This window comes from Rhinoraja longicauda, chromosome 16, assembly GCF_053455715.1.
Source record: "Rhinoraja longicauda isolate Sanriku21f chromosome 16, sRhiLon1.1, whole genome shotgun sequence".
Lineage (NCBI taxonomy): Eukaryota > Metazoa > Chordata > Chondrichthyes > Rajiformes > Arhynchobatidae > Rhinoraja > Rhinoraja longicauda.
This window is the reverse complement of record NC_135968.1, coordinates 27,508,255-27,521,750: the sequence shown is the minus strand read 5'-3', so window position 1 is coordinate 27,521,750 and position 13,496 is coordinate 27,508,255. Positions and strand designations below refer to the sequence as shown.

The 13,496-nt window shown below is 42.4% G+C and overlaps 1 protein-coding gene across 4 annotated transcripts in view; it reads right to left on the bottom strand.

Annotated features, from left to right (window-relative positions):
- The window catches only part of afap1l2 (actin filament associated protein 1-like 2), a 187,564-nt gene that overhangs the window by 83,967 nt on the left and 90,101 nt on the right, over positions 1–13,496 (bottom strand). For all 4 annotated transcript variants that reach the window (XM_078413461.1, XM_078413459.1, XM_078413458.1 and 1 more), the window contains exon 2: positions 5,864–5,992. Coding sequence is in view for 2 of the 4 variants with exons in the window: in XM_078413459.1 (XP_078269585.1) it covers positions 5,864–5,992 (129 nt within the window). In the remaining 2 variants the exon portion in view is untranslated. The remainder of the gene's footprint in view (positions 1–5,863; positions 5,993–13,496) is intronic.

Here is a 13,496-nt window from a genome sequence, read left to right as displayed (position 1 = left end):
CTGCATTGGGGCACCATGGGCACGAATGACCTGAAGTGTAAAACACTGACCTGTAATAAACACAAACCCCTAACTTTTAGAAATTGAATAGAAGAGAAATTGAATCACTTAATTCATCTGCAATCAAACTTCCAGATGGAGGCAGAGCCAGGACTAGATCGAGTGGGTGTGGAGAGAATGTTTCCAGTAGAGGGAGAGTCTCGGACCAGAGGGTACAGCCGCAGAATAAAAGACTATAGAATGGAGATGAGGAGGAATTTCTTTAGCAAGACAGTGGTGAATCTATGGAATTCATTACCACAGACGGTTGGGGAAGCCAAGTCACATGGTATTTTTAAAGCAAAGATTGATAGGTTCTTGATTGGGAAGGGTGGTCAAAAGGTGAAAGCAGGAAAATGGAGTTGAGAGGGAAAGATAGATCAGCCATGATCAAATGACATAGCAGACTCAATGGGCCAAATTACCTAAATCTGCTCCAATGTCTTATGGTAACCATCATGACAAGGTCAGTGACACTTTAACATTTAAGGATACTTAGCATTTTTAAAAAGCTGACAAAATAAGAAAATGAACTCACTAATTTGTAAGTGTCCTATTTCCCATCAACAGTGTTTTACTAAAACCCCTTTCCCACTTAGGCGATTTTTTAGGTGACTTCAGGCGACTAGGCTGTCACCACACGGTCACCGGGGGGTCGCCTGTAGGGTCGTGAGTCGTCTCCAAAGAGTCGTAGCGTTTTTCTGGTCGCCGCTGGATTTTGAAATGTTTAAAAAATTTCGGCGACTGTTGGTTTGACGCCAATGATCGTAGCTTGACGTCTCCTGATGTAGGCGCTGTCGTAGAATGTCGCCAGTTGACGTTGGTTGTCGCCGGTGCTGACTTCGTTGAATTCCATTGGCGACTACCTACATTAACCGGCAACAGGTACCGGCATCACAACTGGAGGCCAAAATGATGTGAATGGCTTCAGTTGTCGCCAAAACGGTCGTAGCTTGCCGCGGGTAGACGTAGACTGACTTCGGTTGTCGTAGGTTGCAGCCTGTGTGGTCGTAGGTTGTCATAGGTGTGGTCGTAGGTGGACGTCCTAAGTCGCGACGATTGGGTCGCCTGTTGTCGGTAGCTTGCTGTAGCTTGACGTCGACTAGGTGGTAGGTTGTTGCAGCTTGTCGTAGACATTGTCGTAGGGGGGGTCCAGTCGCCATTTTTTCGGCGAACTGCTACGACTAATGCAGTCGCCGGCAGTCGCCTAAAAAAACACCTTAGTGTGACAGGCCCCTAACACAACTGATTTTTTTTGCTACTTTACAGTTCTTTTCCCATTCCACTGACTCATGCTGTAGCTAATTAATTTTTTTAATCTTTTCCTATTGTTAATTTAGTCAGACCTCATTTATGATCAACACTGAATATGTGAGATCCCAGTGGGTAAAATCCAAATATTTTCAAATCCTAGAACAGGCCCTCCATGCGTTTCTTTCAAATGTGCCAAAGGAAGGGTGGCACATTTGTGGTGCAGCGGTAAAGCTGCTGCCTCACAGCTTCTGAGACTCAGGTTCAATCCTGACTATGGGGGCTGCCTGTGCAGAGTTTGCACGTTCTCCCTGTGACGGTGTGGATTTTTTACTCCAGGGTGCTCTGGTTTCCTTCCACATTCTAAAGACGTGCAGGTTCGTAATTTAATTGGCTTCTGTAAAATGCACCTATTGTGTAGAATGCAAAAAGTGGGATAACATTGAACTTGTACAATACAATACAATACAATATATCTTTATTGTCATTGTACCCAGGGGTACAACGAGATTGGGAATGCGCCTCCCATACGATGCAATAATTTAGGTAATTTAGACAGCAGCAACCCAACGAAAACGAAACAGTTGTAACAGTTTTGGACAGGGTAAAGTGCAAGTTGATCTATGCGTTGTGGCCATCCGGCTCAGCAGGACCAGTTCATAGCAGCTATGGCCCTGGGGATGAAGCTGTTCCTGGGTCTGGAGGTGCGGGCATAGAAGGCCTTGTATCGTCTGCCCGATGGAAGGAGTTCGAACAGACTGTTGCAGGGGTGTGAAGAGTCTTTGTGGATGCTGGTGGCTTTTCTGAGGCATCGTGTGTTGTAGATGCCCTCCAAGTCTGGTAGCTGTGTTCCGATGGCCCTCTGAGCTCTATGGACTACCCGCTGTAGAGCTTTCCTTTCTGCCTCCGTGCAGCTGAGGAACCACACAGGGATGCCATGCGTTAGGATGCTCTCTATGGTGCAGCGGTAGAAGGTCGTCAGCAGCTGTTGGGGTAGACCAGACTTTTTCAGTGTTCTTAAGTAGAACAGTCTTTGTTGTGCCTTCTTGACCAGCGCAGCAGTGTTATTGGACCATGTTAGGTCCTCCGAAATGTGAGTGCCCAGAAACTTGAAGCTGGACACTCTCTCCACACTGTCCCCGTTGATAGAGATCGGGGCATATTCCCCGTTATGTGACCTACGGAAGTTGATGATCAGCTCCTTGGTCTTGGTGGTATTTAGGGACAGGTTGTTATCCGTTTATCCAGGTAGGAGCCATTTATGCTTAATTCAGTTATTGTCATTGTGTTATGGCTATGCTTTAATATTTCTAGTTTATGTCTTTTTTTTGCCTGCTTGTGGGTGTGACTTAATGCGTAATTGGGAGTGTCTAGATGGGAGGAGGCTAGTGTGTGTCGACAGAGGTTGTGGGTCAGTTTAGACTCGGAGGATGGTGAGCATACAGTTCTTTATCACGCGCTCGTACCATACGCTTGTATCATCTATATTTGTAAGAGCCATACGGTAATAACTGCAAGAATTTCTAGATATTGTTTGAAGAAGAAACAGTTGATAAAGTACGGAAACTGATGAATTACTCTATGATTTGTGCTACTTTAATAAAACCAATTAATGACGAAAAGAAGTTTGGAAGATTCGTTTTGTCATATCAGGGTGCAACGTGTGCGTAAGCTATAACTACATTTCATCCCCGAGAAGTAATGGCTATCGAAGTGGGATTTCGAGATGGTATAGAAACTGCCATTACAGAACTAGTGTATGGGTGATTGATGGTCAGCGTGGAGTCAGTGGGCCAAAGGGTCTGTTTCCATGCTGTATCTCTAAACTAAACTAAATTAAACTAAAGGAAGGGATAATAAGGAAAAACAAAGTGCTGGAAATAATCAGAAGGTAGAGAAGCAAAATAACTAGTGATGGCGTAAATCTGAAATATGTAGTGGAAAGGGATATCTCACGATGACATATGATGCTAAATCATAATCATACGTCAGGTTATTATACAAATGTGATATACATATGATAGAAATTATGCCTTAGTTGAATAGTAAATAGAAAATAAGAAAAATCACACAGTAATAACACTGGGCATTACAAGATGGATGTGGTTAGGATGTTCTCTAAGTGAGAATATAGGCATTTTGGTAACATGAGATTATCTGGCAAGGAGTAGGGAAGTACATTGAACAGAGAGCAGAACAGCAAAGGAACAAGCCCTTTGGTCCACTGTGCTGATCATGATGCCAATTCAAACTATGATCACCTGCCTGCAGATGCTTCATATTCATCCATCCCCTTCCTGTCCATGTGCCTATCTAAATGCCTCCAAAATGCTACTACCATATCGATTCCACCACCTCTCCTGACAACGGTTCCCAGAAACTCACCACTCTTTATAAAAAATCTGCATCGCAATTCCCCTTCAAACTTTTCCACTCTCACCTTAAATCTGTACCCTCTAGAATTTCACTTTTCCATTCTTCATCTGAATTCACATAAAACAGTAGATTATTTAAAAGTTAATTGACTTCCAAGCAACAATGCCAATTGTTTTCTCAGATATTGCCCAAAATATTCATTCATCTTCCTTGTTGAAATATTGCCTAACTCACTGAATTTGTATTTTTTCTATCAAGCAGTCACCTGACATGTGTATTAAATATAATCAGTATCTTTTTGAGATTGATAGTCAATTTGATAATTGACATGTTACCAATTTAATATACAGCACGTATAAACTCTTCCAATGGAGACAATTTACATATAAACAATGATATATCTTAATGTTAGGGCAAGTATCATGGGCTGATGGCCTCCCCTATTTGCCCTATAAATCTAATAACAAGTCAACAACAGGAGTGTTGGTTAATTTCTCCATTCCTGGCTCTCAGATTGAGAGTCCAATCATAGCATCTTACTTTGCCATCCCTTCAACATTCAACTAACATTGCACTCAAAGGGATTTGTAAATCTAGCAGAAAGTAGTGTTTTAACCAGGGGTTTGCTGACAAGTAGAATAGTTTAGTTTAGTTTCAAAACAGGCCCGTCAGCCCACCTACTCCATGCTGAGCATCGATCATCTGTACACTATTTCTAAGTTATCCCACTATCGCATCCTTCAGCAAAGAGTGGGGACAGAAAGCAAAGAGTGGGGATAAATGGGTCCCTTTCGGAATGGCAGGCAGTGACCAGTGGGGTACCGCAAGGTTCGGTGCTGGGACCCCAGCTATTTACGATATACATTAATGACTTAGACGAAGGGATTAAAAGTACCATTAGCAAATTTGCAGATGATATTAAGCTGGGGGGTAATGTGAATTGTGAGGAAGATGCAATAAGGCTGCAGGGTGACTTGGACAGGTTGTGTGAGTGGGCGGATACATGGCAGATGCAGTTTAATGTAGATAAGTGTGAGGTTATTCACTTTGGAAGTAAGAATAGAAAGGCAGATTATTATCTGAATGGTGTCAAGTTAGGAGGAGGGGGAGTTCAACGAGATCTGGGTGTCCTAGTGCATCAGTCAATGAAAGGAAGCATGCAGGTACAGCAGGCAGTGAAGAAAGCCAATGGAATGTTGGCCTTCATAACAAGAGGAGTTGAGTATAGGAGCAAAGAGGTCCTTCTACAGTTATACCGGGCCCTGGTGAGACCGCACCTGGAGTACTGTGTGCAGTTTTGGTCTCCAAATTTGAGGAAGGATATTCTTGCTATGGAGGGCGTGCAGCGTAGGTTCACTAGGTTAATTCCCGGAATGGCGGGACTGTCGTATGTTGAAAGGCTGGAGCGATTGGGCTTGTATACACTGGAATTTAGAAGGATGAGGGGGGATCTTATTGAAACATATAAGATAATTAGGGGATTGGACACATTAGAGGCAGGAAACATGTTCCCAATGTTCGGGGAGTCCAGAACAAGGGGCCACAGTTTAAGAATAAGGGGTAGGCCATTTAGAACAGAGATGAGGAAGAACTTTTTCAGTCAGAGAGTGGTGAAGGTGTGGAATTCTCTGCCTCAGAAGGCAGTGGAGGCCAGTTCGTTGGATGCTTTCAAGAGAGAGCTGGATAGAGCTCTTAAGGATAGCGGAGTGAGGGGGTATGGGGAGAAGGCAGGAACGGGGTACTGATTGAGAGTGATCAGCCATGATCGCATTGAATGGCGGTGCTGGCTCGAAGGGCTGAATGGCATACTCCTGCACCTATTGTCTATTGTCTATTCACAATTTACAGAAGCCAATTATCCTACAAACCTTCACATCTTTGCAATGTGGGAGGAAACTGGAGCACCCAGAGAAAATCCACATGGTCGCAGGGAGAACGAACAAACTCCTCATAGACAGCACCTGAGATCAGGATCGAACCTGGGTCTCTGGCTCGTGAGGCAGCAGCTCTACTACCGCTGTGCAAATGTGCTGCCCTGAGGAATCCGTTGAGTTGTCCCGTGTTCCTGTTTCTTACAACCTCGGAAATATCCACAACCTTCCGATTTCCATTACTCAGCTGAGGATTGAGATACTCTAAAACAGTTATATTTTACCATAAAAATGAAATTAAAAGCAAAGCAAAATAGAACACTGACCTGAAGAACTGACGATGTTGTGGAGAAGCTCTGATAAGACGCATTTTTTTGCTAAGGCTGTAAGGCTGAGGTTTTCATTATCTAGTAATTTCAAAAAGGTCTCGAGTTCTGTGAGGAGCTGGTCCAGCGCTGGAAGAAAAGGAGGAAAAATAGGAAAATAATATCAAGGTACTTCAAGAAAAGAACCTGTAAAAAAAATTAATGCTCTTTTATCACATTCGTACTGATTTAAGAATCCCCTCAGAAAATGTTTTCTATTGAAACTGTCATTTCACTGAAACATCCCAACTTCTGACAAATAACACCACAGAATATGCCAGTGTTACATTCAATGCATTGTCCATTGTGCTGCTGAATGTACAACAACCCCTAATTTTATAAGAAGGACTGTTCAGACCTATTTAAATGTGGCCGAGTGCACTTGTCTCACCAAACTGCAAGAATGCTGGTTCACTTTCTCAAATATGTCTTCAGTTCTTCAAGTTAAATCTTGTACTTCAATGTTGGGGGAGTCCAGAACAAGGGGCCACAGTTTAAGAATAAGGGGTAGGCCATTTAGAACGGAGATGAGGAAGAACTTTTTCAGTCAGAGAGTGGTGAAGGTGTGGAATTCTCTGCCTCAGAAGGCAGTGGAGGCCAGTTCGTTGGATGCTTTCAAGAGAGAGCTGGATAGAGCTCTTAAGGATAGCGGAGTGAGGGGGTATGGGGAGAAGGCAGGAACGGGGTACTGATTGAGAGTGATCAGCCATGATCGCATTGAATGGCGGTGCTGGCTCGAAGGGCTGAATGGCCTACTCCTGCACCTATTGTCTATTGTCTATTGTGCTAAGAGGATTTGGGGGGGGGGGGGGGGGGGAATCAGAACACTGATGTAATCCCACTTCATCAATGATTATAAACTAATCCACCATTCAGTTCTTTTATGGTCGTGGGAGCATCTTTATGTTGCACATTAAGCAGAGGCTGAATTTGCTCTCATAATGCAAATTACAGTACAGTAGCAATGAATTGAGAAGACTCCTGACACGTACAATGTTACCAAGATGAAAAGCTGTGGTCGTAAAGACAACAAGACTATTAATATCTGCCATCATTGCACCATAAAAATGGTAGCCACTGTGGGATTTCTGGGCATCAATAGTTTAGTTATAAATTCCAAAGGTACTGCCAATGATTTACAATCTATGATGGTTTGCAGTCTCTGCCATTGCCATCAAGGAAATCAACTAAACCTTAATGTTGCCTGATTTAGGGGGTATGAACTACAAGAAGAGGTTGGACAAACTTGGATTGTTTTCTCTGGAGGTTGAGGGGAGGTCTGACAGAAGTATAGAAAATGGTGAGGTGGATAGACAGAGTACACAGTCAGAACCTTTTTCCCAGGATGGAAATGTTAAAGACTAGAAGGCATAGCCTTAAGATAAGGGAAGAAAATTGTAAAGGGGTTGTGCTGGGAAAGGTTTTTTCTTTCACACAAAGGGCGGTGAGTGCCTGGATCACACTGCCAGGGGTGGAGATGGAGGTAGGCACATGAATATACAGGGAATGGAGGGATAGAAACATCGAAAAATAGGTGCAGGAGTAGGTCATTCGGCCCTTCGAGCCAGCACTGCCATTCAATATGATCATGGCTGATCATCTAAAATCAGTACCCCCCGCTCCTGCTTTTTCCCCATATCCCTTGATTCCTTTAGCCATAAGAGCTAAATCTAACCCTGGATGATGGATCATGTGCAAGCAGATGAGATTTATTTATCTTGGCATCATTTTCAGCACTGACATTGTGGTCCAAATGAGCTTTTCCATGTTCCTTGTTCTCACTGAAATACAAAGTTTTCAAATTGGCCTTCTGGAATATGTTTTGTTACATTAAGTTTAAGGAAGTTTTTAATGGTGTAATGAGCCATGATTGTGGCCCCGAATAGAAAATGCGATGATTATGCTTCCTACACTTAATTAAAAACTTTATGATAGTTAATTTAAAACTTAATGCGAACTCCATTACTTGACAGCAACTGAGGCCAGGGTGAAACCCAGAGCTACGGCACCGTGAAACACCATTTAAGAACCATTTGGACAGGTACATGGATCGGATATGTTTGGAGGGATATGGGCCAAACGCAGACAGGTGGGACTAGTGTAGATTGGGAATGTTGGTTGGTGTGGGTAAGTTGGGAAGAAGGACCTGTTTCCACACTGTATGACTCTACCACTATGCTGCCCATTTAAAGAGTTAATTAAATTATTAATTAAAAATCATTAAAAGAAAGTAAAATCAAGTAAAATAACTCAAGCATTAACCTATATCTAGCTTTTTCTGCAGGGTTAGCAAACCCATTTGTAACGGAATTGGTGACCCTGTCCTCCCTGGTTCCATCACCAGGTTCAATGTGATGGAGCAGATGGTCATGTACAACATCTGTCCTCCATTTTGGACTTCCTCTCCCCATTGTACACACACAGAGGTCTGAGATATACCAGACAAAGGCAGCTGATGACCAGTGAGATAAGCATTAGTTTGAACAGGGAATGTTATAAGGCCTTCCCTTCCTTCCAAGGAAGAATAAATTAGCAACTAACACATAGTGTGGAGCTTTGCTTTAATGCTTCTTGGAACTGTCCTTAGCCATATTTTTTTGTATCAAACCAAATGTTTCTTTATGATAGTCCCAGTGTATTTATTCTGGGTAGTCACTCCTTTCTGTGGAAAATTACACGAAGCTATAGCGACCAGCAATGTTTATAAAATAGCATCTGGACATTTCCAGATGTGTTTGCTGGCTGTGGCTACAATTAATTGGAAAGCAATGCTATTTGAATAAACTGCTTTTATTCTGAACATTGAAGTCACAATCATATGCATTTAGTTAATATTATTTTTTCAGCCTTTTATTTATTAACAAAACCTTCTGTTGAGTTATGATAACCATGTTGCTTTGGACTTCTTCAGCCAATATTAGACTTTACTTTAGACTTGAGAGATAAGCGTGGAAACAGATCCTTCGGTCCACCGAGTCACCCAACAATCACCCCGTAACATTAGCACTATCCTGCACACTAGAGACAATTTACAATTTATAGAAGCCAATTAGCCTACAAATCCACACATCTTTGTAGTGTGGGAGGAAACCAGAGCACTCGGAGAAAACCCACAAGGTCACTGGGAGACCGTACAAACTCTGTACAGACAGTACGCATCATTAGGATTAAACCTGGGTGATGCTGTAAGGCAGCAACTCTATGGCTGCGCCACTGTGCAGCCCCCCACCCCCTCTAATATTGTTATTCCCATCTTCAACAGACAAAATCATGGACGGGAATGAGTAAAACAGATTAATTTGTGATGAATTTTATCATGGGCTACAAAGCTGATTATCTTTGTGGTTCTCCACCAGAAACAGAATTGTAAATTAACTGTAAGCATTTTCATCACAACATTCTAAGCCAACTTCTGCTGGATAAAGAACACCGTCTAATGTACACTCCCAATGATATCACTAGCATCTTAAGGGAATTATTTCATGCTTTTATGCAGATATAAAATGCATTATTACAGCCACAAGTATAAATGCAGTTTCTGTTTAGTTTAGTTTAGTTTAGAGATACAGCGTGGAAACAGCCCCTTCGGCCCACCGAGTCCACGTCGACCAGCGATCCCCGTACATTAGCACTATCACACACCTTACAATTTTTACCGAAGCCAACCCTGCAAACCTGTATGTCTTTGGAGTGTAGGAGGAAACTGGTGCACCCGGGGAAAACCCACGTGGGTCAAAGGGAGAACATAGAAACTTTGTGCAAACAGCACCAGTAGTCAGGATCGTACCCGGGTCATTGACGCTGTAAGGCTGCAACTCTACCGCTGTGCCACCATGCTGTCCTTATCAGCTTAAAAATCTTGCCATTTTCAAAATACTTTAGAATTGCCATGAGAAACATGCGTTCAGCCAACTACTATGGTTAATAAATATGGGCTACATTAATATTTCTAAAATACATTTCGGCCATCTGCATATGTCTTGCGGTGATGAATGTAGGAAAGTAGATCAGTTATATTTTTCTTATTTGCAGAACCACAACTGAAATTGAACAAGAAAACATATCCTCACCATTTCTTGCAACAATCACACACCTAAGGAAGGGTCTCGACCCGAAACGTCACCCATTCCTTCTCTCCTGGGGCGCTGCCTGACCTGCTAAGTTACTCCAGCATTTTGTGAATAAATACCTTTGATTTGTACCAGCGTCTGCAGTTATTTTCTTACACTTATATTTCTTGCAACAATAATATGTTCTGAAATTATTAAGGGAAACCTGATTTAAAAAAATGTTGAATAAACATTTTCCAAAGTGCACATGGGAAAGATTCTGGCCTGGTATAACGATGTGCCAGAAAACACCTCATATGTAATGGCAGTGGGACAGATAGGAGTCAATTATACAAATGCAAATGGCCTTTGTTTTTCTTAATGCTGATGTAATCTTGATCTGTACTAAAAAAGACGTGTAAGTAATAGTGACCAAAGGGTTTTTGGTAAAAAATGCACACGGTTCAAAATGTGCGACAGGGTATATTGTCGTAAGACCATAATATATGTTTCGTCTAGTTTAGAGGCACAGTGTGGAAACAGGCCCTTTGGCTCACTGAGTCCACGCCAACCAGCAATCACCGATTACATTAGTGCTATCCTTTTTACTAGGGGCTCTATGTACAACACCAACACTGTGCTGCCCGGCATAGGAGCAGAATTAGGCCATTCGGCCGATTGAGTCTGCTCTGCCATTCAATTATGGCTGATCTACCTATCTGCCTCAACCCCATTCTCCTGCCTTCTCCCCATACCCTTGACATCCGTACTAATCAAGAATCTGTCAATCTCCACCTTAATAATACCCAATGATGGCCTCCACAGCCGTCTGTAACACTGAATTTGACAAATTCACCACTAGGGGTGCAACTATAGCACTCCCAAATACGGGACAAGGTGATGTCACTGCCCTGCGCCCCACGTGACCTCACCCAACCAGTGGCCACGTGCTCCTGCTCCACCAAGGGCGGCTGCCCGGGCCGGGAGGCGGCTTGCTATGTAACTTCCGTTAGGCGAAAAGAAACAGGTGATGTTTTGGGTCGGAAACCCTTCTGCAGATTCTGAAAAAGTTAAGTATTTGTTAAGTATTTGTTAGCTTAGATTTGTAAAAGTCAGTCTTTAAAAGGGTTCTGTTTTATATTTATCTTCTCTCCACTCAACATGCTGACTGACCGAATGCCTTCTTTCCCACCCTCTCTACCTGTGATGCCATTTTCAGGGAACTGATGTCAGCAACTTCAAGCTTCCTGGTGCCTGTCATGTTAATTCTCCATCAGACTCCCACACTGAACTGTCTGTTTGTGGCCTCCTGCACCTATACAAAAATGCCCTGTGTAAGCTTGAGAAACAGTACCCCATTCACAGTCTGGGCATGTTGCAACTCTCCAGACTTGATAATGAACTCAACAATTTCAAAAAGCGAATTTTCTGTTTATATCAGACCTGGTCAGTTTTGCTGAAAGGTTATCCAGTTCCAATATCACCCAGTTATATACTCTCTCCACGGATATTCCCTGATCCGCTGGGAATTTCCAACATTCTTTGTTTAGTTGCAATCCTTTGCAATAACACCGAGCAGTGTTTCACCACGTTTACATAATCACTTTGTTTTTTTCTGTCTCAATGCCTTCATGAATCAACCGGATGGTTTCATAACCAGCATAGCGTCAGGATCTCTTAATCAGCCTCTCAGAGATATTTCCCAACTGCTGTTATGCTCATTCAAAGCAGAGTTCAATAGATTTCTTAAGGGAATCAAAGGATAAGAGATGAGGACTGGAAACTGGTACTGAGATAGAAGATTGACCATGACCTTGAATGAATGGCACAGCAGGCTTGAAGAGCCCACCAATGCATTTATTTCTTAAGGATTTAGGGTGTTGGCCGCACCTCTTTATCATATCTGTACCTTCCTGACTCTCTCTTGAAAAAAACTAATTCTCTCACTTTTCCAGTTCTGAAAAAAGGAATCTGAAACATTAATTTTGTTTTCTCTTTCCACAGATGCTGTTTGATCTGTTGATTAATTCCAGCATTTTCTGTCTTTATTTTAATTTCAGATATTCAGCTGCAGGAATTTTTGGATTACCTAAATTTCACCAGGCTCGCCGTTGTGGAAGTTAAACTAGTTCTGTGGGTTAATGTTGGCAGGCACTGACACGTTCCCCACAATCAGAGGAATCAAAGAACAAAGTAGTTATAGTAATCTATAATTTCAAGGAACAGCAACAGTATTGGTGACTTTCAAATAAACTGTCCTAGTTGAATGCAAAATCCCTTTTCTACAACACCAAGTGCCTGGTTAGAAACTTTGAAATGCATGTTCTGATTTTCCCAAAACACAAAATGCTGGAATAACTCATTGGGTCAGGCAGCATCTGTGGAGGGAATGAATGGGTGATGTTTTGGGTCCAAACCCTTCTTCAAACTCTGAAGAAGGGTCCCATCCTGAAACATCGCCTGTCCATTTCATCCACATATGCCATGTGACCTTTTGAGTTACACCAGCACTTATTTCAGCACTTTATGGTTGTTCAAGATTCCAGCATCTATAGTTTCTTACATTTCAACGGTTCTGCTTTTCTCCTGTTCTTTCAGACTAGCAACAGTAAGAGGCAGTTACTAAGTAATGTCAGAATTCTGGGACAAGTCAAAACTGCCAATGCTTTCCTTCCAATAAAACTACAGTCATCCAGCATATTTTGGGATTTCAGTGGGACTGGATTAGGCCTTTGGATTATTGTATGTTATTAAAATATTCATACCAAATCACATTTTAATTCTTTTTTTTTAAAGCTGGTCACAGTATTATCAGTCATAAGGTCATAAGCGATAGTAGCAGAATTAGGCCATTCGGCACAGCAAGTCTGCTCTACCATTCAATCATGGCTGATCTATCTCTCTCCTAACCCCATTCTCTTGACTTATCCCCATAACCCCTGACACCCGTACTAACCAAGAATCTATCTATCTCTGCCTTAAAAATATCCAATGACTAGGCCTTGATATGTGTAGGAAGGAACTGCAGATGCTGATTTAAAATGAAGACAGACACAAAATGCTGGAGTAACTCAGCGGGACAGGCAGATTTTATAATAAACTTCCAGATGAAGCAGGCAAGTTTAAAAGGGACTCTGGTCAGCTGAAACAAAGAGAGTGTTGGAGCTGGAGTCCTGATGAGTTGAATGAGAGCACGGGAACAGGAGCTCAGTGAGCCAGAGGGAGCGTGGGAACCAGGGACCCAATGAGTCCGAAGGGAACGTCGGAACCTGCAATGAGATCGGAGGAAACACACAGCAACCAGATACAAAATAAATCACAGCCTTCCATAAGGTGGGAGTCATGAGAAAGGCAGGAGTTATTTTTACTTCACTACATTCAAATACAGTCTCATGAGCTCTAACTTCTGATATTATGAGTAAATGTTGGCTTTAAACATAAAACTAGAGACACTGCAGGCAATTAAAAAAATTAACTCTTTGAAGTATGCTCGTCAAAAAAAAGCCAGACCAGCCAATGAAAGTGCTGGTCATTTTGTACAGTTC